This window comes from Corvus cornix, chromosome 3 (genome assembly GCF_000738735.6).
Source record: "Corvus cornix cornix isolate S_Up_H32 chromosome 3, ASM73873v5, whole genome shotgun sequence".
NCBI classification, from domain to species: domain Eukaryota; kingdom Metazoa; phylum Chordata; class Aves; order Passeriformes; family Corvidae; genus Corvus; species Corvus cornix.
In genome coordinates, this window is record NC_047056.1 from 105,290,503 (window position 1) to 105,312,870 (window position 22,368).

Below are 22,368 nucleotides of genomic sequence, written 5' to 3' on the forward strand. Positions count from 1 at the left end.
TCTAAAAAGAGATCCTCTAGAAATTAGCAATGGGGATGAAGGGAAAATAATAATGACTAAATGCTAGCTCTTCTTTTCTCATGCACTCTCAAGCCACACAGGTGAGCATCGGGTCTGGTGTCACAAGGTTCACTTGTTTTCCAGCCTTGCAGAGTATATTCAGATGAACTTGTCTGCAGCAAGTGGGATATCCCAGATTCCCCCCTTTTTCCCTGGAAAACCAGGAATGGGTCCAGCAGCATTCCATACCCTGACAGATGAGGAGACCTTTCTCTTCCACATATGTTGGAAGGGAGATGGAGAAGGGGAGACAGACTTGCTTCCCCATTTCAACAGCCATTTCAGGTTTCCACCTTCCCATAGACAAGCCAGAGCAATTCCACATACTTGGTGTCTTTCTCCTACCTTGGTTGCTGTTCATGGTGTGGATGATGATTTTGACACTGAATCTCACAGTGTGTTAGAGTTAAGCATTCCCTGTTCACATCTGAGGGTCTTTCCCAAGGTGTGGTTCAGCCACGCTATTGCACGGGTGTATTGCTCTGCACCTACACTCTCCTGGGATTATTCCTACTTCTCAGGTGTTGCAGGTGGAACTTCCAGCACCTAACTCCTGTCCTAGATTGCTGTTTTCAGGCCCATGGGCTTAAGTGGTTCCTTGAATTAGCTTTCAGGAACCACTCTGGTCATACCACTGTAGTTGAACAAGCCTTCATTATTCAGCCAATGTGGAGAAAAGGAACTGGAAAGTTATTTTAAATGCACAGAGAGAGGCACACCAGAGTCCCCGTGGTGGGGAGTCCCCAGCCTGGAAAGCACTCATCAGCCTTCTGTAGCAACAGGAGTCAGGTTGAAACTACTGTTGTGAAGCCTGGGACACAGCTGGAGCAGCTGTTCCTTGCTGGGAGACAAGGATATCCTTCAAGCCCATTTCACATGCTCATTGTACAACACAGACATGAGTGATGAAAAACGTGATCATCACGAGCTGTAGGAAGCGATGCTCTGGACTGCATCCAATCCCTGCTCATGCACTAAAGGGATCCTACGAGGAGAGTCTTGGAAATAATCTTCGGAAACAGACCAGTGTTCAGCTCAAACAGTCCCAACATGCTGGAAGTGGGGCCTCCAACTTGACCAGATCTCTCAGCAAACGTTTTTCATAAAAAGCAATCAGACGTTTCATTCTGCATGAAAGCCATTGGCTGGGGTCAAATCTGTTCCACTGATCCGGCTCCTGCCTCTGTTAAAAGGATGAGGCAAATGAACAGTAATCTGCTGACATAAAAGAATAGTGGATATTATCCTTCCACTAGCAATCTTCAATTTTGAACATTGCTTTTGCTTTTCTGAATCCTTCCCCTCCTGACAGGCAACAGAGAGCATGACCTGCATAGCTGAGCTTGACTGAGGTAGAGGTGTTCAATCCCCACAAAACTGGGATAGTGCACCTTTCTCTCCTCAGTCACTTTTTAACAAGGTTACCTCCTAGATGAGAAGTGCACAGTGCAGCCCTCACTTGTAACAGGCCAAGAGTTTCAGGCTTTTCATGCTGACTTAACCTCTGTAGCTCACTCGGAAGGCAGACATGTGGAAGACGGACATATTCTGGGTACTTGACAACCAAACCCTTTGCCTTCAGTGTGCCACAGCTTTTCCATTGGGAAAGGCTCTCCTTGTTCCCCATGCTGCACTCACACCAAACGTGCACAAAAGCCTTCCAACATTGCTCGGTGCCCTGCTCACCTTGGCGTTGTCAGGTTTTCCCACCTTTCTGCAAAAGCAAGGGAAAGGCCTTGCAACACTGAGAGTTGTGTGACAACTCCTCCTCCCATATTTCAGTAGGACAAATAGAGTCCTAGGGAAAACGCAGGGTGATGATGTTACTCTTTGCCTTGCTCTGTAAGGTAGGGATGTTATTCTTTGTAACGTATTATGGAACTCACAGGGGTTTTTGTAAGTTTAAAAGTAAATCATCAGGTGAGAACAGTTACTCACTGCCAAATTAACCCTGGCTATGGGGAATAAGCCAAACAGAGGGGCTGCCAGTGACAGCTGTGGAAGGAAAGTCAAGGGTTTGGGAGAGTAGCTTTATAGGTAGGAAACCTTGGCAAAGCAGCTGAGAATTATTACATCTGAAACATTTCTGGCCAGAGTAAAGAGAGTCACAGTGCATTAGCAGCAACCACCTGTTGGACTTTCGGTACAGCCCCATGACTTTGACAAGGGCAGTAGAATGGGCGGGACTGACCCAGGAGCTCCACAGAGGTGTGGAATTCTTGCGCAAAGACAACCCCTAAAGCCCTGTATAAAGCTACAGCACCTCACACTGCAAAGCATCCAAAGCACACAACCCTGCTCCTTTTACAGGCTGAGAGGTTGCCTGAATTTCACAAAACATTACATAAAAGGATTTTATTATTCTCCATTAAGCTTTTAATTCTTAAACTTTTACAAAGAGGAGACTTTGCAGGATAAGGGGAGTTACTAAATACATCCTCCTCTCTGAGTTTTGGGGTTTTTTTGTATACTTTATATACTGAGAATGATGCCCTATGGTGTGGAATACCCCTTTGGTCAGTTTGGGTCACCTGTCCCCGCTGTGTCTCCTCCCAGCCTCGCAGGCATCTCCAACTTCCTCACCAGGATGGCAGTACAAAAATCAGAAAAGGTCTTGGCTCTGTGTAAGCCCGGCTCAGGAATAACAAAAACATCTCCATATTATCAGGTCTATGTTTGGCACAAACCCAAAACACAGCTCCATACCAGCCACTGTGAAGAAAACTAACTCTACCCCAGCTGAAACCAGCAGAGCTATTTAATAACTTCAAGCTGAAAACCTGAAAGCCAGAGAACTAAGTGAGTGACTCGTGTGCATGTGAAAGGGGAAAATGTGAAAGCCCTACTGGCCAAAATTACCTTGAAAGAATTCCAGATTATGCTGAAATACATGATGACAGTTCATCCTTTCACAGGAGAGACAAGGAAATACTGTGGAGAACTGGCAATTACTCCCAGCCCAGTGTAGTATTTCTGTGCCAACAACTGCAGGAGAAGTAATTAAGCAACATTCACAAAACAACACAAGCTGGAATATTATCTCTAGCATCTTTGTTTTCTAAAATACTTACTGACTGTTAATATTTTGATCTATAGCCTGTCATTTAAAGTGTTCTGTGCAGAACCACATCTGTGATCTCTCTTCTCACAGTAAAAGTTCGTAAGTCACATTCAACTATTCATTACTGGTTTTTTAATTGCCTTGGCATGGTCAGTCAGGAACATGTTTAGTTCTAGCTCACCTTCTCACCATCAACCAGAAGCTGGTAGGATTTCTCAATTTTTAAGACTGAGGTGGCATGAAGTGTGTCAAGTCATTGCATTATCTGTGTTGTTTTGGAGACAGAAGAGCAAGATAAATGGTAGCAAAGCATGTGCTTAATATATCAAGTCCAAAATTAAGACTTCTGAGGGGGAAAAAAAATGGTCATTGCTTATTTCCCAAACTGTCAATGGTCACATCCTGGTATCATGCATCTTATTTCTGTAACTTCAAATGGCTGCAGTCAAGTGTCAGGAGCATGAGAGGTAAATGCAGCATTTCCTCAGCCCTGTTTCAAATTTGCTCATTGTGGCTGTTGCAGTTTCATCCCAAAGCTGAAAGTGATCTCGGTGAGGCTGCTGGGAAGGATACCCAAAGGCTCCAGTCTGCTCTCATGACTCACCCAAAGGGTCCCACCATCTTCAGTGAGCCCTGTGCTTGTGCAGGCTCTGGGATCATCCATGGAGGAACTCACCGTAAGAAGCAGAAATGTCACTTGTATAATTTTATTTAGAAAACAAAATCCTAATGCTCATGTAGGCAATCTGAGAGTATGAACATGCAAGGGAGTTTCTGCCTGAAGATTCACAGGTTTCAGTAATGGTCCCTCCTACCATGTGAGAAATGAAGCTGCCTGGGTATTCCCAGCCAGTTCCATCAGATGGATTTCACACAGTATTTTTCAGGGAATTGATCTCTTCAATAAGAAAGAGAAAACGACAATTCCTCCTGTGAATATTCTCTACAGTAAACTATTTGCAGACAATCATGAGATAAAAAGTACATGTTCATCTTTTATTTTCAATTAATCTGGCCAATACATTTTTTACAGAACTACGAACTATTTCTGTACAAAATCTGTACATGCGTCTCACAGAGATCAACATTATACTTTCCCTCAAGACTAAAAATATCCAAAACCCAGTTTATTTTGCAATCATAATCAATTTTTAACTTATTTACCCAAGAATGAAGTTCTTCAACAGGTCATAACAGATGATCTTGTGTTTCATCCATCAATGACAAACATCACGTTTAGTGGAACACTTTCACATCACATCACTACCTGAATTTTCAATAACCCCGCTTCTGTTTTTCTTCTTTATCAAGAATAGCCTGTTTTAGACTCAATGCAGCATCTTCAAACTGGGGGTTTAACTCTAATACTTTTCTGAAATCTTTCATGGCCTCATCAAAGTCTCCTGTCCCAAAAAAAAAAAGAAAAAAAAGTAAAATTATCTTTCTGTAACTGCTCACACTCACAAACCACAACTCAAGAACACCTCCAAATAGTTTCACCAACAAAAAGTAGCAGCTACTTACTGGACCCACTACATTTGGATTCCCTACAGGCCCAAGTGGGAGTCAAAGCGTTTCACACTGAGAATCAGAATATGTATTTTTGAACCTCAAACGGACTTAAGGCTCAATTCAGCCAGTTTATTCCAAGAGAAGGAGACAAAAGGCCCACACCAATAATGAGGCTGCCTTAAAGCTGGCACACAGGCAGAGAGCTTCCAGCTGGTGCCCCATGGTCTGGCTCCGTTCTCCAGTCCCTCAACCTCTACAACGGCCAAGCTCCAACAAAAGGCACAGGGCTGTCACTTTCTTACAGCATCATCAAATACAGGGCAGGGAATTCCCCAGAGTCGCCGGCAGCCCACTGGAAGTTGAGAAGGCCACACTCACTGCAGCTACAGCTGCTTGGGAGATGATTTATCTCAGGTTTAATGGTGGTGTTTGGAACTGGCTTTATTTACCCCAGTGCAAATTTTCCCACAAGTCAAACTGCACCTTTCCTCCCATTTTCCACGGAATAGCATCGTTTCGAGAGACTCAGCAGCACACCTAGGAACAGGGGGGTGTAACTGCACACACGGGGCAGGCAGCAGCTAGAGGTGCTGTCGCTGCTGGGAACGCGTGTCCCGCGTGTCCCGGAGCGATGCCCGCCCCTGTCCCGCCAGTGCCAGGCGGGTGTCCCTGCCCGCGGCCCGGGGCCGCCCGGCTCGCGCCGTCCCGCCCCGCCCCGGCTCGTACCCAGCCGGTAGCGCACCAGCCCGCGGTTGTAGTAGGGCACCTCGAAGCCGGGCTGGCACTCGATGGCGGCCGTGAAGTCCTGCACGGCGGCGGCGAACTCCACGCGCAAGTACCGCGCCTGCCCGCGCTCGTTGAGCGCCGTGGCGAGGTCGCTGCGGGCGCTGCGGGGACGGAAGAGCGGCGTTAGCGGGGGCCCGCCCGGCGCGCCCGCCCCGCTCCCCGGCCCCGGCGTTACCCCGGGGGGCTGCGGGCGATGAAGCGGCTCAAGAGCTCCTCGGCCGCCGAGAGCCGCCGCGCCCGCAGCTCCGCCCGCGCCGCCGCCAGCAGCGCCGCCGCCTCGCCCGCCATCGCGCTGACGTCACGCGGGGCGGGCGCGCCCTGACGTCACGGGCACGGCGGCGCGGGAGGCGCGCGGCCTCGTGAGGGACGGGGCTGGGGCGGAGGGAGCTGCGCGCACGGCGGGACGCGCGCACGGGGGGACGCGCGCACGGCCAACACAGAAACGTGCTGGTGCTCTCAGTGATAACCAGCGGGGCCAGGGAGGTGCCTGCTCCTCTCCTCTCGTGAGAGCCCCGCCTGCCATGCAGCGTCCAGCTCTGGGGCCGCAGCACAGGCACGACAAGGACGTGGTGCAGCAAGGCCAGAGCAGGCCAAGAGGATCAGGGAGCTGGAGCACCGCTCCTCGGGAGAAAGGCTGGGAGAGGTGGGGTTGCTCAGCCTGGAGAAGGCTCTGTGGAGACCTTAGAGCACCTCCCAGTACCTAAAGGGGCTCTAAGAGAACTGGAGAAGGACTGTTTACAAGGGCATAAAGGGATAGGACAAGGGAGAATGGCTTTAAGCTGAAGGAGGGAAGGTTCAGATTAAACATATGGAAGAAATTGTTTTGTGTGAGGGTGGTAACAGGTTGCCCCCAAAAGCTGTGGCTGCCCCATCCCTGGAAGTGTTCAAGAACAGGTCAGATGGGCTTTGAGCTACCTGGTCTAGTGGAAGGTGTCCCAGGCCAGGGCAGAGGGCTCAAAACAAGATGGTCTTTAAGGTCCCTTCCAACCCAGGCCGTTGTAGTACTCTGTGATTATATCTTCACCTGGCTTAAGTTAAGGTGAGAGCACAGAAGAGGTCTCAGACTCTCCTCTCGGAAACGTGCCAATGCACAATGGGAGCGTCACAGCTCATGGCTCTTGCCAGGCAGCCGAGTGCTGGCTGGTCCTGGGGAGAGCTCATCCTGTGCATCAAGGCCCTGCAGCACTGCCAGAGCAGAGGCTTAACCAGCAGTACGGTAGGACAGTGAGACATCGTTCCTTGGACCTTTGTGTGTAACAAGGGTGACACTTAAGCTCAACAGATGCAGGCTGCTCTCTCAAGCTACATGAAAAATGCCAGGTTCCAGTTTGCAGGTTCATGGAGGTTTCCTTAACCTGTTGAAGATGGTATCACCCAAGCTCAGGAACCAGACTGACACACTGACTGCTGAGTGTTTTCAAGCCCTTTATTGCTATGGTGGGTTTCAATACTCTTGGCTGGAGAAAAAGAAACCAGTACACTAGTATCATCACTCTAGTAACCTTAAACAGTAGTACAAAAACATACATGGTAATATTATCAAAATTATTGTGACATTATTTCAACTCAGGAATCACTTCTTTCAAAAAACTGAATTCTGAGAAAACCCAGTAATTTCCAATGGAACTAGAGAGACAAAAAAATGGAGCCTGCTCAGAGTAAAACATATTGATTGATATGAACCCATATTCAGCTCACAAAGTTTTGAAACTAGGCTCAATCTACAAAAAGAATGCTTTTACCTTAAATCTTTTTTTTAAAGTGTAGCAAAAAATGAAGTCTATTTGCATGGTAATATTTTCAGACAAATGGAACCACTAAAGGTTTCTCTTGTGGTTTTCTGTCTTGGTTTTGGTTTGGTTTTTTTTTTAATGTTGCTCTAATAGCAGCACTAACTGCTACAATACAGTACCTGAGCTGTATTTCAAAACATAGTAACATTTTACAGGCTGTTTTTAGCAGTCATAAATGCGGCTACACAGTCTTTTTCCTCAGATTCCTGTGCTGTGGCACAGAGGACAGGCTTTATAATGTTCTGCTTCTTTGGTTTTCATGCAGTGCTTACACACACTGCACATCCAGAATTGATACTCCAGGATAGGGGCTCCTGTTGCAACACATACAGGAATTTTACCGTCTCCACTATTAAAAACAGAAAAAAAAAAGAGTAAATAAAGCTGAAAGAATAAAAATGTGGTGCACCAATTGTTGATTAGAAGTTATTAGCTCATGTAACATTTCACTGTTCACTTAACCATGTAAATCCTCGCACCAGAGAATGCCCACCCCCAGAACCATACAGTCAACAAATCAGGAGCAGCAGATCCAAGAGGTGGGGTGAAAAGAAGCAGTGAAGGCCATATAAAGGTGAAGTGTGATTAGACACCTGCCCTGCTATTATACTCCTTCCTCTGAAGTCTGAAGGGTAAACTTGACAGCTGCTAGTGAGATTCTGTACAGCTGCACAGTAGGATCAATCAAGACAGGTTAAAATCCTGTTTGCTGAAAGAAAATTGATTCACAATTGATTTCCATATTTACAAGCTCCATGCTCGTAGTAGGAAACATGTCAAAGACACTATTGTGGGTACAGCCACTCCAAGGACTTACCCTTAAATGTGCCCTTCGTACTAATTTTTCCACTTCACATACTGACCTTTTCACACCAAGTAGATTTAGGTAATTCACAAAACACTGGAGACCTGTTAGTTAATAATGGTTAAACATTCCCTTGTTGATACTTGCATCACACCACCATGGTGATGCAAACACTAACATTCTTACTTTTATGTCACATGACACAGTACCAAAGCCCTAAAACTCCTGTGCTTTGTCTACCTGCATTTCAAATTAGGATGAAGTTACATCTCTATGCCCAGTTCCTCAAATGCAGTCAGTGTCTATTTTCCCAAACAACATAGTGCTGTATTACCTTCCTCCAAACTGGCTAACACCTTCTTCTTGCCTGATAGTTGGTTTAAGCAGCAAAGCACTTACTTAATTTAGTCATACACAAAACCTGATAAAACCTAAAATACAGAGAACAGCAGAAAAAAATGAGAGTATTATTTTAGTATCATGTAAAATAAACCCACCTCTCAAGAACAGCATCCAGATCAGGTTTTTTGTTACACTTTGGACTATATCTTGTGAATATCTCTAGAGCAAGGTCTTCATACTGTTGCCTCTGCTCTGGCTTAAGAGTTTCCAAGGATTCTAGTTTAACAAAGGCTTTTGAACAAGTATCAAATTCTCTGTTTGCACATGCACAGAGTGCCAAAAGGGAATAGATTTCAACTGCAGGGATAATGTCTTCATAATCTCGCAGATGAAGAGCTAAAATAATGAAAAAAATAAATCCAAGGAAATTTTTACATATCTGAGAAGTGCAAACATCTGTATGAAATAGTTGCTACTAGTAGACAGCACTAATCCTAGAAATTGGACAAAATGAACCACAGTTTTTTATTGACATTACTATGAAACATTGCTCTAAAAAAACATTAAGGAGATTTGACTGGGAAATTGAAGTGTCGTCTTGAAACACTTTATTTTAGTTGGTTGGTTGGTTTGCTTTAAAAATATTACAAAGATTTGAAATCTTCACTATTTGGACAAAGTACAAGGCACTATTTGTTTCTCTAATTCCCACAGATTTTTTATGAAGGAGGTCTGATGTAAATTCAGGTATGCCTTATAATTTAAGGAAAGAAACAAAACAGTCAGCAGAACATCTGCAGAGACTGACCAATTTACCAGGTAATATTTGGAAAGATTTTCATTTTCTTCAGCAAAGTCCTTTCCAGGTATTGTGACTGCAGCCATATTCAATTCATTATATGGTTTTGGTTTAAACTACATGGATTTATTAAGAACTGAAAAGTGTGGCAGCTATACATGAAGTTACGTGCTGTCTTTACAGGGTTGAAAATTAATTCTTACCTGTTTTAAGTGCTGCATCTACAGAACCTTTGTAGAGCTGTTTTTGTGCAAGTATGAAAAAGTGGTAAGCCTCAGCTCCTCGCCAAGCATTGTCTGCAAAGCGATTCGTTGAAGAAAGAACATCTTCTTCCAGCAAACCAGCCAAAGCTGAAGCACTCTGAAAACAAACCAGTATCACAAGTAATTTTTTATATGAAACAGATACAGCAGGAAATGGGGATATACAAAAAGAGCTTTTCTATACTTGGTGATTACACCACTGTCTGTGTTAAGTAGGAGAACTACAAATGGACCTACAGTGAACATTGTCAGGCATTCTGTACAGAGCACAGGCACAACATATGGTGCAGATTTTCAAAGATAAATATCATATACGTGTGTGTACAAATATATTTTGTGCACATCTGCAGACTGGTTCATAGTTTGGATTAATACTGCATTTCAACACCAGAGCTCTTAAAACTTTGTTTAAACTATTTCATTTGTGCATATGAAGATGAACGTGTGAGCAGAGAAAAAAAATTCTTCCATTTGCTTCCCCCATATCTGGAGCCATCTCTCTGCTGAATTACAGGCAACATAGCTTAATCTAATCACAGATCACCCTGTGGGATCAATACTTACTCCTAAATGACATGAGAGTCTTGCAGGAAGAAAAAAGTCCAGAGTTTCTTAGTATGGTTTTCATTGTTATAGTGAAAACATTAAGAAAAACACATTAAACTTAGGAAGAAAACTATCTGTTAATACATATGATTTAAATGTTTTAAAATAATACTTAAAACAATATGTTTTCATGGGGGACTTGCTTTAAGGAAAGCTTTGTTCTTAGGAGGGAAAAGGGTTATTAAAAAAACATTATAGGCTCCCATGAAGATGGCTTGCTTTATTCTGATTAGCTATCAGATACCAGAATTCAGAAAGGGGAAAAAAAAAAAGACACTACCTCTGAACTTTTCTCTTTAACTTTTCCCCTTTGTGCATTTTGCATTTGTTCATGACACTGTTCCATAAGTAAGGCTGATAGCACATAAAGCTTTTTAACTCGCAAAGGCTTCGTTCTTTTCTTTGACTCTTCATCTGCAATCTTAAAAAACACAACAAAGGGATTTAATTCTCTTGGACAATTGCATGCTTGTACAAACCTAGGAAACCATGCCAAAAAATGATTCTGCCTTTAAATGTAATAATTTAGACTGCAAACAGAACTATAAATGAAAATGTCAAAGTGAAGTATGCACATTATTCTATATTTATTTAGCTAACATGTATATAAAGCCAGATTCTCAGGAAGGATATATCAGTGTAACCATGTATAAGTCTATTGACCTAGTATAAAAATAAACTAAAAAATAGCAATTTTTAAACACATACATAGCTTTCAATAAGGTCTGGTGGTTTTCCCAGAAAAGAAGAATGGCTTTTGAAAGTAACATATATATACTGCTATAAATATTTGCTGTAAAAATTACATATCACTCCTACAGACTTTAAGCTATAAAGAGAAATCTCTGCAGCCAAACCAAATCTAAGCAACATCTTTATGTTAAAAGCACACCACAGCCATTTCTAATTGAAGCAACTAATTGAAGAAATACCAAAATTTAACTTCTACTTATTGACATTGCTATTTTTTTAATAAAGGAGATAAAAATAACTCCCATGACATCTAAACTAATATGGACATTGCACTCCAGACCCATCTACCATACTCCTTTACTAGGCAATGCAGGGCATCAGGACCTTTTCTGAGGTGCAGTTCATCGCACACTGAAGCGAACGTCTCCAAATAAATAGATGCCTTGTGTCCCCAAAGTGTCCTTTCCACTAGCTACAGAGCACCCCCAGGGTAACTATTACACATAGAGATACCTGAACTCTGGGAGTTGGGTTCATCTTTGCAGTCTCCTGTATGATGGCATCTGCTTAAAGCCTAGACATTGTTAAAACTAAAATAACCCCAAGAGAATAAAAGAAGCATGGAAAAGTAAGAGCTAGTCCAAAAAACCCAGTTATTTGACGTAAAAATAAAACCTGCGATACCTTGAACATGAGCTTAGCAGCTTCAAAGAAATAATTGGCTTTGCGGTAGAGTTCTATAGCATCAAGGATTTTATTCTTTTCCAGTAAATGACTTGCATATCTGGCTAGCAATGATCCAATCTCTTTCATATTGTGATTTTTAGCAAGCTCCACCGCTTTATTCCACTAGAAATGAAAGGAGATAATTATTAAACTCATTTTTTCAAATACACTCTCTGAACAAACCGGTTATCCATGAACAGACTGCAACATTTGTGTGCAATATTTCATCACCATTTTGAACCAGACTTCTATAAAATTAACATAGAAAGCAAGAGAATACAAATTCTTACATCATTGCCAATCATGTGATGCAGCAGGCTTGTGAAAAAAATGCTGGACTTCTGTCCAAAACCATATATAAAACAGTTGCTTCTGCTTTCATAAAAGCTTTGCAAAATCATTTCACTGCAGCTCATAGCTGGACATGTGGATTTCAACACTTCTGATATTACTTAACCCAGACTCTCAAAAGCATGTCTGAAAGAGGACCTCAACCCAGAAGCTTAAAGCACACAGTAACACTTCACTTATCCTTCTATATACCTCATTTTGTCTGTGAATTTTCCTGATCTTCAGTGGTTTGGCTACTGTGTTTGCTCCAGATGAAAAGTTTGGCAAGACTGAGAATCTTAACTGAATCTCACACCTAATAGCTCTTCAGATCCATAAACTAAGAAATTGTTCACATAAAGCCAGCCTTAGCTAGTCCTGCCACTCCCATCCATCAAGTTCCTCATAGCCATGCTCAGTTTTTCTCTTATTTGTGTTGACACAGACATTTGCACAGGTTAAGTCATAGCAGGAAACAGCTCTAGTTACAAACATGCAGATCAATTTCCAGCTCAGCTTTTTCCAGCTACGTCCTCATGTAGTCACAAATCCATTTGCATCTATACAAAGGAGGAGGAGGATGTGGAAAATATCCAGAACAAACATCTATCTCTTCTCCTGTCTTCTCCCATTCCATCAGGAGGTAGCACAGCCCAGCTTCCCAGAGGCTACAGATGTCTGTATGCTGAGCATGCTGCCCACACACCCTGCATGTAGCTTTGCACTGCCCCTCCAGTGGTCTAATCTCAACCTCAGAGAACTGGCTTAAGCACCGAAGTATGAATTTTCCAGAAACTATGACAAAACATCTGACACTTAACAAGGATTTGTATTTAACTGGTCATCAGGATAGAAATCTCACTGTTAAACTGGTATTGCTAAAGCAGATTATCTCCTTTTATTTTACCTGGTTGAGATGCACACAGGTATCCACAGCATCCTTTGGTTGATTACATTTCAGAAAGGCTGACACAGCTTGTTCACACATCCCCACTCTCACAAACATGTAAGCTATATCCTGCAAAAAGCATCAGCACTGTGTTAAATTCACTTTCACATTTTTAGTACATTGTGCAGCAACAGCAATACTCCTATTTGGTTAATTTAGTCGAAGAGGGTGGGGAATGGGTTGTTTGCTTCATGGATCCTGTGAAGGCACCATGCATCTTTAGAACAGTGTGCTACACTCTACTGCTTCTAAATTCAAGAAGGCTATTACAATGAGGTTAAAAGAAAATGCTATGTCTTAGTTTACTGAAAAAGGCATTAAAGGAGCATGTCTTGCATTTTTCAAGCATTTTGGATTACATCAACCATGGCATAGTTTTAAATTAGCTATTATTTAGAAGGTAATTTCCTGCTACATATACACACCTATACCCTGTACACCTATATACCCTACACACCCTATCCCACCTATTTCCCCTGCTTTTAGAGTATTGTCAGACAGGTCTTTCTGGGGAACTGGGACAATAAGGGAAAGGGAGAGTGATGGAGTATGAAAACAGCAGTAATACCAGAGATCAATACCACAGTAACACCATTGCACTTAAGTGAATAGGTCATACGCTGCATTCTTTCTCTCATTTTTAACCCTCCCAAGATGGGAAATTTTAAAGAAATAGTTGGGTATAAGACAATGAAAAATAAAGGTGTTTTTTGCTTACAGGGAGCAATTTATGATTCTCTGGAAGTGAGTTAGCCAGGTTCTCCAGTCCTCGGTAATCCTCTAGCATGTAGTAACATTCAGCTAAACGTTCCTGGTTTTGTCCTTGGACATAGTACTGTACAGCATTTAACCTAATAAGACAAAAAAATGTGGTGGCTTCTGATGTATAAACACAAGAGATGTTTTTAACTCTGTAAGCCTTTTGCATTTGTGAATTTAAAATCACATTTTAAATAGGTAACTTTTCTTGGAAAAGCTCATGTAGCTAGAATTTCACTGTTTTTCCAAAATGCACTACAAATTTTAATTTTTACAGATCATTATATTCAGAGTGTAGCAATATTGATTCTCTGACTAGCATAAGATTAGGAGGTCAAGGAATTCTTAAAGCTATATTCCTACATCTGCAGAGATCACAGCAGATAATGGACAACTTACAACTAAACTTTCAGGAAAGGGCTTTACTGTTGTGCTTCCATATTTTATAACAAGCACCAAGACCTCCAAGGCAATTCTCCAAAATTACCTAAGGCACCTAAAACTCAACTTTTAAAATCTAATCACAAGTTTTCAGCATTGTGACAATAGTTTGGATAATGGCAATACATAGTGCAGCTGTGGAACTCTGTGGCATGGGCTTAGAAAGCAACAAGTTCATTTAAAAAAATCCCTTCAAGTTATTAGCGATGAAGACATTGCCTCTGGCTCAGTAAGCAGCTGACTGCAAAATGTGTTTTGGAGAAATATCATTACAAGTGTGCATTGCCCTTAAAATCTTCCTTGGGTGCCCAGTTTAGGCAGCAGCTGGAGACAGATCCAGGTCATAGAGAATTCTGGACCTTCTCAAATATTTGTGGGTTGAAGCTGTTAGAAAATTCACTGATGGTAAGTAATTCCGTCCTACTTTTAACCCTACTTTGTTTTTGTTAATACTTTCTATATCACAACTGTATAGGTATTTCTCTTTTCTTCCCCTCTTTTGAAGCAGACAGACTTCTGCAAAGCAGAGATTTTTTTTTATCTTCACCTTTTAAGTAGCTGATCAACAGCTCTCTGTTTATCATACCATGGAACCATAAAGGTCTGAACTAAATCTCATCACGCCTAAATTATCCAATGTATTGCATCCTGACTTTCCTGACATCTGTCCCTCCTCATAAATTAAGTTTTGTCATCAATTTAATAATTTCCTTTGTCAATTCCTTACTGCTGGTTCCTCTACAGAATGTACCATTTCTGCCGGTCTGCAAAGTAGTCTCCAATAGCGTTGTGTGCCTGTTCCAGGAGGGCGTCGTCCGAGTCCCCCGAGCCTGTTTTCAACAGCTGCAGCACCCGGAACCAATCACCCAGTTTGATCCGCAGCCCAATGGCAAGGTCTCTTCACAGAAAACAGCAGGGAAATGTCGAACACACAAAATAGGTAACAAAAATCTCGAGAAAAGTATCCAAAAGTATTTTTGTGTTCTTAACCTGCATTGCAGGTATCAGAGGGATCCCAGATAACTTGTTTACAATTCAAACACACTGTTCTATTTAAGCAAATACTCAAGAGAACTCACAGGTTATATCATACATATGCACTTTCTTATCAGCCACACTCCTGTGTGAGGGGTTAAATGCGTGAGACAGTTGGGCTGATATTACTTCAGGTTCCCTCTTACTCAGTTCTGTATCTTTCACTGCTGACCACTACAAGAGATGGCAGCAGCTGCAAAAGGCTAAAAGCAGAAGAAAGATGAGGGGAAAGGCCAAGAAGCAAGGAATATGAATAATGGAGGCTAAAGCTGAGATGTAATAAAATGGATTTCAGAGACTTCTCTTCCAGATTCAGGGTGATTTTGGATAAAGGAGAAAGGACTCAGCAGTAGTTTTTCCTTTTTATTATTCATGCATACATATGACTCACTGTGTGTCTGTCTGGCATGTTTTTTCCACCAAATAGAATAATTCTATATTACCTCATATAAAAGTAATTCTGCAGGTGCATAGAAAATATGGAAAAATGGGAGAGACCTATGCACTTCTTTTAAAAATACCCTCAACTTACAAGTAAATTAAGGAAGGCACTAGCAAGTCAGTGAAGTCAAATAAATAAGAGCATCTATCTAAAAACATTAAAATTGTATTTGAAAAATATAATTATTTCATTGTGATTTATGGTAGATCCTTACAGGAGTTTTCTAGTTGTGCAAGTTGTGTTTTCTAGGAGACACATAAGGTCATACAGAATTTCCATATTCTTGTAGCTGGAGAATAAGATGCTTTACTGTTGAAGAAACCAGTAAACAAAAAGCAGGTTTTTGACTTCTGCAATTCTATGTCCAAATTTCTCTTCAGCCATGTGAAAGGGAATATGCCATATCTAAAACTGGGTGTTGCAGTGTGACTGAAGTGCTCAGGAGGCAGCCCACATCCCCAGACCAGCAAACTGCCATCAACTAATTAACGACATGCAAGGAAGTTTTTGTTACCAGGCTCTATTGGGCAACTCTCCCCAACTCCTGCCTTCTCCCTCTGGCCTGCCACCCTGTCCCCCTTACTTTCATTCTTACAGAATGAAATAGTCACTAATTTTTTCCTCCATAATTCCCTACTGTTTTTCATGGCTCCATTAATCAAAGCTTAAAAATTTCACGTGTGCGTAAGGGATTCATGTTTCTCCATGTTTGACTACCATCTACAGGCTACACTGCACAACTGCTGCTGATGATTTCTCATTATCCTTTTTCAATAGAGACAGTGCTCTAGCTAATTACTTAGTGTTAATTTATATTCCCAGCAATACTAAAATTTTGCTTTGTTTGTTTTCATTCCTGAGCAAAAATTACGCTGATTGGTTTCAATGTTTCAGTTTCATCCATAGTCCTCTTGTCTCTCCAAAGATTACAGTTCATTACAAACTCTGTTGTTTGTATATGTAATTGAGAAGAATGTGTACTTGGCTACTAACGAAGAGCAACACCACATAAATTAAACATTATTTAAGATTGTTTGTATTTTTGGAATCCCAGTTGAAATACCGACAAAATACTTGTGAAAAAAAATCTATGAAACACAGCACTACCTAGAGCAGCCAAGGTTTTGTAAACAGTTTGGAATGCACTAGTTTACATATAGAACTGGTTATCTGTGGATAAACCAAAATTCTCTCCATCTGATCCTTTTATGTCTTTGCAGAAACTGGTAAAGACTCTCCAGAGAAAACAGCCATTCCTGATTAAGGAATGCTTTTTCTTTTCCCGGACTTTTTTTGCTTTGCTGCTGAGATGTTTACATGCAATTACCTTCTGTCCATATCCAGATACATTCTTTCAGCCTCTTCAAATCTGCTAAAATAGGCTGCCACTTCTGCTTGTTTCATGGACTCGCTCTGCAGATTGCCCAGGCGCTTCACAAACTTAATGCCTTGGTAATCTTTGCAACGCACAAAAGCTTGTTCAGCCATCTGCAGATCCAGCTTCTGAAGAGCAGCTTCAGCCAGGAGACGCCTGTGTGAAAAACAAACGTAGCAGATAGAAAAGCAGCTAGAGTAAATTATACATTTAACTAGTAATTATTTAAAGAAGACATACAAGTTGTTGCAATTTATTGTTTATTAGCTGATCTTAATACAGTCATGTGTTTATTCCTAATACATTCTGTGATCTGTCCGGTACTTGGTATGGGAGAGATGTTCAAATAATTGCTAATATTCTTTTGTTCAGCTGTTCAGATGGACACTGGCTTGGGAGGAATGGGCAAGATTTGAGTGTTACACTTCTGTGAAGTGTGTTGCTGATCTCAGTGCAGTTCCATTTATTTATTTCTCCCTATGCATTTGTTGAAACTTTAAGCCTTGACGGCAGCCTCAGCCTAAATGCCTCCAACTACACTGGCCACGACAAATAAATTATGCTTCTGATCCATCTGGATGTTCCTTGTCCTGTTAGGACAGCAGTCTGGGAGAGCAGGGAAAACCTTTGGAGAACCTTGTAACAGGTGCTGCCACATTGGTTAGTTCTGCAAAGAGGGAATTCAGGCCAACCTATGTGCATCAGGTGCTTGAATGAGCTCTAGAAATTTCTGCAAAAATAAGGCCATTTAAAATTTAGGCTGGCTGATTGACATTGTAAGGCACTGACAAAACCACTAATTATTGCTGTATTCAGTGACCCAAGCCATGCTTAGGCAGTATCAACTCTGTATTTTTGCATCAATTTGAGAAGATTGGTATCACTTAAACTCAAGTGCTCATCACTGACATCAAATAAACCAATTGATCTGCTACACATCACCCTGTTTGTTGCATTCTAGAAGTAAGGCCACTGTTTTGTTCTGATCTGGAATATACTGGCTTTATATCCAGTACTTCTAATCCATCTCTTCTTCATAAATATGTGACACGTTTTCTCTCATAATAAAAATAAAATTCATGGCAATTCTGGAGCAAGGTGAACAGAATTTTACATATATTTTGTGATTTTACAATATAAAACTTTTACTGAGACACAGACTTGCAAAACCAAGTCATTTTATATTAAGTGAACAGATGGTACTAGCAAAAAAAGCATGAAAGATTTCAAAGTTCAAAAATCTTCAGCTAGTTCAAGACCTTAGCAAAACTGAAGACTCAAAATTCTAACATTTTACCCTACACATTCAAGCTAATAAAATTACAGGATTATTACAGAAACTTTCAATATGTAACTAGCAAATCCTGTTTCTCAAAATGAACATTGTGGAGAAAAGGGCACAACTAGATAGAAAGGAATGGTTTTTGGGACAAACTTTTAAAGCAAGGTGTCTTGGCCAGTCTTTCAGCAACTCTAAATTCCTCTTGAACCATCATAATTAACAGTGAACTCTTTAACCCCCTTGATGCAAGCTAAACATTCAATGCTGAAAGAGATCATTTAGCTTCAAGACAGAGCCAAAATTACTAAAGAAAGGTACAGACAAGTAAACAATCCCCATGGAGTTAAAGAGAATTGATGCCATTCATCAAGAAACCTGTCAATGAAGTTTTAGGTTCTGCACTGACTTTTCATTAAATTACTTACTAAAGCCTTTACTCTTTCAGCCCTTACAAGTTGGGATATTAAACAGATTTCCAGAACTCCTGTTTTCACAGGTTTACTCTCACATGTTTGCTGTGCAGGCTTTTCAACTTTAGTTTAAAAGCTGAGCCATGTTTAGTTTAAGCATGCCAATATCTCCATTTCTCAGATTACTTCTGAGATGCTGCATGGGAACACAGCACACCCAGCTCTTCTCATTTCTGTCCTTTACAGCTGTCCAAATGCTACAAGGTTACTCACACTACTCTTATCCTATTACCATTCTGATGTGTTCCCTTTACTGGGTTTTAAGGTCATTAACGTTCAATATCAAATATATACATTTTAATTTTAATTTAACCAACTTGGTTAGCTTTCTGTCAGTTTTTAATTTCCTTTAACTTCCCTGCAAAACACAAGGAGCACTGTGTTTTGGGGCCCATACAGCACAGAGCAAAAAGGTGTCCTGAGCCTGCACCCTATACCCACTACCATGGCACAGCACATACCTAGGTACACCAACATTCATTAAATCTTAAATGATTCTGTGTAGGATGTATACTGCTTTAGCTGGTTTTAATTTGAGGTTTTGTACTTTCATACTTGATCTGTCTGTCAGGAAAAGAATAGAAAAGAACACAAATTTAAACAAAAGTTGGCTTATAGGAGATTTTACCAAAGTCTGGGATGTGGATTGTCTTCTATGAACTGGAAAGATTCCTCAATGCCAACTTTTTCAATCAGTGCTCGACTGTCTCGTAATGACCGAATCTCGAAATTGATGATGTAATCTTTGTTAGGATGTTCAGGATTCTAACACAATGGATAAAGAAACATACTTTTATTCCTGGTGACCTTTATTTTCACCCAACAAAACAGGTATCTATCATTAGATAGACACCGACTTTTCCTACAAAATAAAATTAATTATACTGACCTTTAATATTTCATCCAGAAGAACAGACTTGATTTCTAAATCTTCAAAGTTGCATATATATCCAGATGTTTGTATAGGTTCCTTAAAGTTAAATAAGTTACATCGGAATGAACTTGTATTCTCTCTGACTAAATCCTAATCAAACCTGTTAAGTGTACATATAGATTCATTCTTCTCCAAACTAGGACAGAATTGCACTTCCAACAGGAAACAAATACTACAATCATTAACATTATTGACAATTCTGTAAACACAGACATCATTAAAACTCCTCATGTTTTCTGTAATTAAATTATGAGAAAAAGATAAAGCAACACCTGCCAATATCTAGATTCAACTGAACTGTTTTACAGGTATCTCAACTAAAATTGCATTTATGTTTTCCAAAGCGTACAAAAACATATGCTCCTGAAAATCTCATACATTTAAGAAAATATGACAGCATTTTTTATGTTTCTAGGACTGACCACTCGTTTTACCTGTTTGGTCCAAAACAACGTTCCCACATAGGAGTTGATAGATTTTGAGGTTTTCTGAAGCAAGTTTATATAAACAAACATTGCAGAACTGAACGGTAAGCACAAAAATAATACTGTTCAAGAAAGAGCCATTAACTTATGAGTGAATTTTTTAAAATGAGTAGTTTATGTATGTTGATATTTACCTCCGGATCCAAGTTTCTGAAAACATACATTCTTGTTTTCTCCATCATTGCAAACAAATCTGGGTTGTCCTTGGCCCATTTCATATCCCAGACGTCTCTGCGTTCCAGTTTCAGCTGCTCACCTGCCTCTTGCTGCCCTGTGCTGTCTGCAGCCCGCATGTCCAGGTCAAGGAAAGTCAGAACCCCTGAAAGATCTATGATGGCAAGACGACTACAGCAAAACAAACAGAGAAAAAATAAGGCAGCCAAATAACACTACTCAAGGCTGTAAATCTGAAAGTGTTCTCTAACCCAGCACAGTATAATTCTATAGATTCCATGAGATGCTCTCGTGTGCCAGAACCAGCACAGATCCATGTGATTTTCATTTTTCTGCATAGCAGAGACCAGACACATGGAAAGATGTTCTTCATCTGCTCACACAGGATCTGGCCCTGAAAAGATTCTGAAACATGCCCATTTTTATATTGTATACCAAGTTGAATAAATTACAGGTTCTGTCCTTCGCCAAACTTTTCTTGACAAAGACTAAAATGAACAACTGAACAGAACTGGTTTTCCTTATTTATTTACTAGGAGGCAATGAAGCAGATTATTAAATTAAAAAATCAGTGTGGTGATGCAGATTGTTAATCCCTAAAACGGGATTTCTTGTGTTTCTACAAAGGGTATTCTTCACTGTTTTTCAAAGCAATATGAAGTATAATCCAATTAATCTTTGAAGTAATTTAAAATACGGGGAAAATACAATTTCAAAAAGGCTACATTTGAAAATTTACAGTTGTGTAGGTCTTCAGTGACTCACAGTAACCTGTATTTACTACGAGGCTATTTTAAAAGCACTTCTAAATATTGATAGGTAGACACCCTTAATCCCTATTAAAATATCAAAAGCAATTTAGAAAATTAACCTCAAAATACCTATGGATCTGAACTTATTTCCCTAGACCAAAGTCATTTAGGAAGAAAACAACTTGGGTTCAGAACAAATTGAATATGGCTCTGAGTAGATCACATTGCCTTTTAAGTGAAGCAATCTATTTTTGGGCTATACCTGAAGAAGCAAGAGATCTACACATGCATTATGAATTTTGTTTGAAATTATAAAGTTATTTTGAAGTGATTAAAATTGCCTTGCAAATTCTTGTGTATTTTTGCCTTTTTTGCCAACACTCTCATGCACTCTCTTGCAAAAAAAATAGCTGTTAAAGAGGAAGCAACTTCAGTATTGGCACAGCTAAAGCTCAAGAGAACCAGACTTACTAGAACCATCACCACTAATTACAGCCTGTAACAATGGAAAATTAAATGGCATGAACAAAGTTTCCAGGCATTAGAAGGATACAGAAACAGAAAGAAGTCATAGAGATATAAAGTTTCAGGTTATGACATAATTTTATCAATTCATGTTGCAATCAAAGGAAGGTTATGTTTGGTTCATCTAATAAAACAAAGGTATTTTCATGTATATAGGGTAGAAAACATAGGAGACCTTTACTAACAGTCTCTCAGAGCAATGACTGTCCAGATGGAATTAATTAGTAATAAATAAATGGTTAAGCAACTATTAAGAACAACTAAAATAAATAAATTGTTTATATTAAATGAAAACTAGTACATAATTATTATAGAATTGTGGATTTCATAGAATTAGTATTTTCACAAATTTTAGCGCTGCATTTTGAAATTGGATACCTGTATTAGAAGCAGATCTGTAACTTACCTGGAATTGCAGTTCAAACACAGCTGATAGGCACGACAGCCCAGGGTATAGCTCTGCACCACAGCCACACTAGGGAGGCTGTACCTCTGAATAGTGCCAGATTCTCTGCCCTAGAGGAGAGCAATGCTGCCTTAGTGAGAGAATTTGTCCATCAGTAAATCCTTTAAAATGGTCTTCTTTATATGCTGTTTTAGACAAAAGAGCTTTGGGATAAGTGACAGAGCATGAGTGGAAAGAGGGAATGTCATCAGCCTAAAAGTTCTGAATTCTGGTATTTAAACAAAATACTTTAAGATGCTACAATTGACAGATCTGCTTAAATCGGGCTGTAAAAACAAACAGTTACAGTCCACATACAGCCCACAGAATTTCAGGAGCCATGAATTTCCAGACATGGTCACAAAAGAAGAAAGGAGAGGTGCCCTTGTCCCACGCTGGTAAATCCCCTCAGAGAGCACCATATGACAGCTCCAGCCCAGGTCTGAAAGCAGGACAGCTCTGCTCATGTGGGGCTGTCTGCATGCCAACAAGTCTCACCAGTTACTGCAACACCAGAGCTAGAT

At 40.6% G+C, this 22,368-nt stretch overlaps 2 protein-coding genes across 3 annotated transcripts in view; both read right to left on the reverse strand.

The window, feature by feature from the left end:
* Window positions 1–4,091: 4,091 nt before the first annotated feature.
* TTC32 (tetratricopeptide repeat domain 32) lies at window positions 4,092–5,715 on the reverse strand. Its single transcript, XM_039570069.1, has 3 exons — window positions 5,595–5,715; window positions 5,360–5,520; window positions 4,092–4,524 (listed from the first exon to the last, which is right to left on the reverse strand). The coding sequence occupies exons 1-3, from the start codon at window positions 5,705–5,707 to the stop codon at window positions 4,397–4,399; spliced, it is 402 nt and encodes a 133-aa protein (XP_039426003.1). The 5' UTR covers window positions 5,708–5,715; the 3' UTR covers window positions 4,092–4,396.
* A 1,109-nt stretch (window positions 5,716–6,824) lies between these two features.
* The window catches only part of WDR35 (WD repeat domain 35), a 42,605-nt gene continuing 27,061 nt past the window's right edge, over window positions 6,825–22,368 (reverse strand). For both annotated transcript variants that reach the window (XM_039569281.1, XM_039569280.1), the window contains 13 exons: window positions 21,806–21,915; window positions 20,083–20,293; window positions 19,419–19,499; window positions 19,158–19,294; window positions 16,730–16,933; window positions 14,677–14,823; window positions 13,444–13,576; window positions 12,684–12,794; window positions 11,405–11,569; window positions 10,308–10,448; window positions 9,362–9,518; window positions 8,515–8,755; window positions 6,825–7,561 (listed from right to left, as the gene is read on the reverse strand). In XM_039569281.1, the coding sequence (XP_039425215.1) occupies window positions 7,411–7,561; window positions 8,515–8,755; window positions 9,362–9,518; window positions 10,308–10,448; window positions 11,405–11,569; window positions 12,684–12,794; window positions 13,444–13,576; window positions 14,677–14,823; window positions 16,730–16,933; window positions 19,158–19,294; window positions 19,419–19,499; window positions 20,083–20,293; window positions 21,806–21,915 (1,989 nt within the window). In that variant the 3' untranslated portion in view covers window positions 6,825–7,410. The remainder of the gene's footprint in view (window positions 7,562–8,514; window positions 8,756–9,361; window positions 9,519–10,307; window positions 10,449–11,404; window positions 11,570–12,683; window positions 12,795–13,443; window positions 13,577–14,676; window positions 14,824–16,729; window positions 16,934–19,157; window positions 19,295–19,418; window positions 19,500–20,082; window positions 20,294–21,805; window positions 21,916–22,368) is intronic.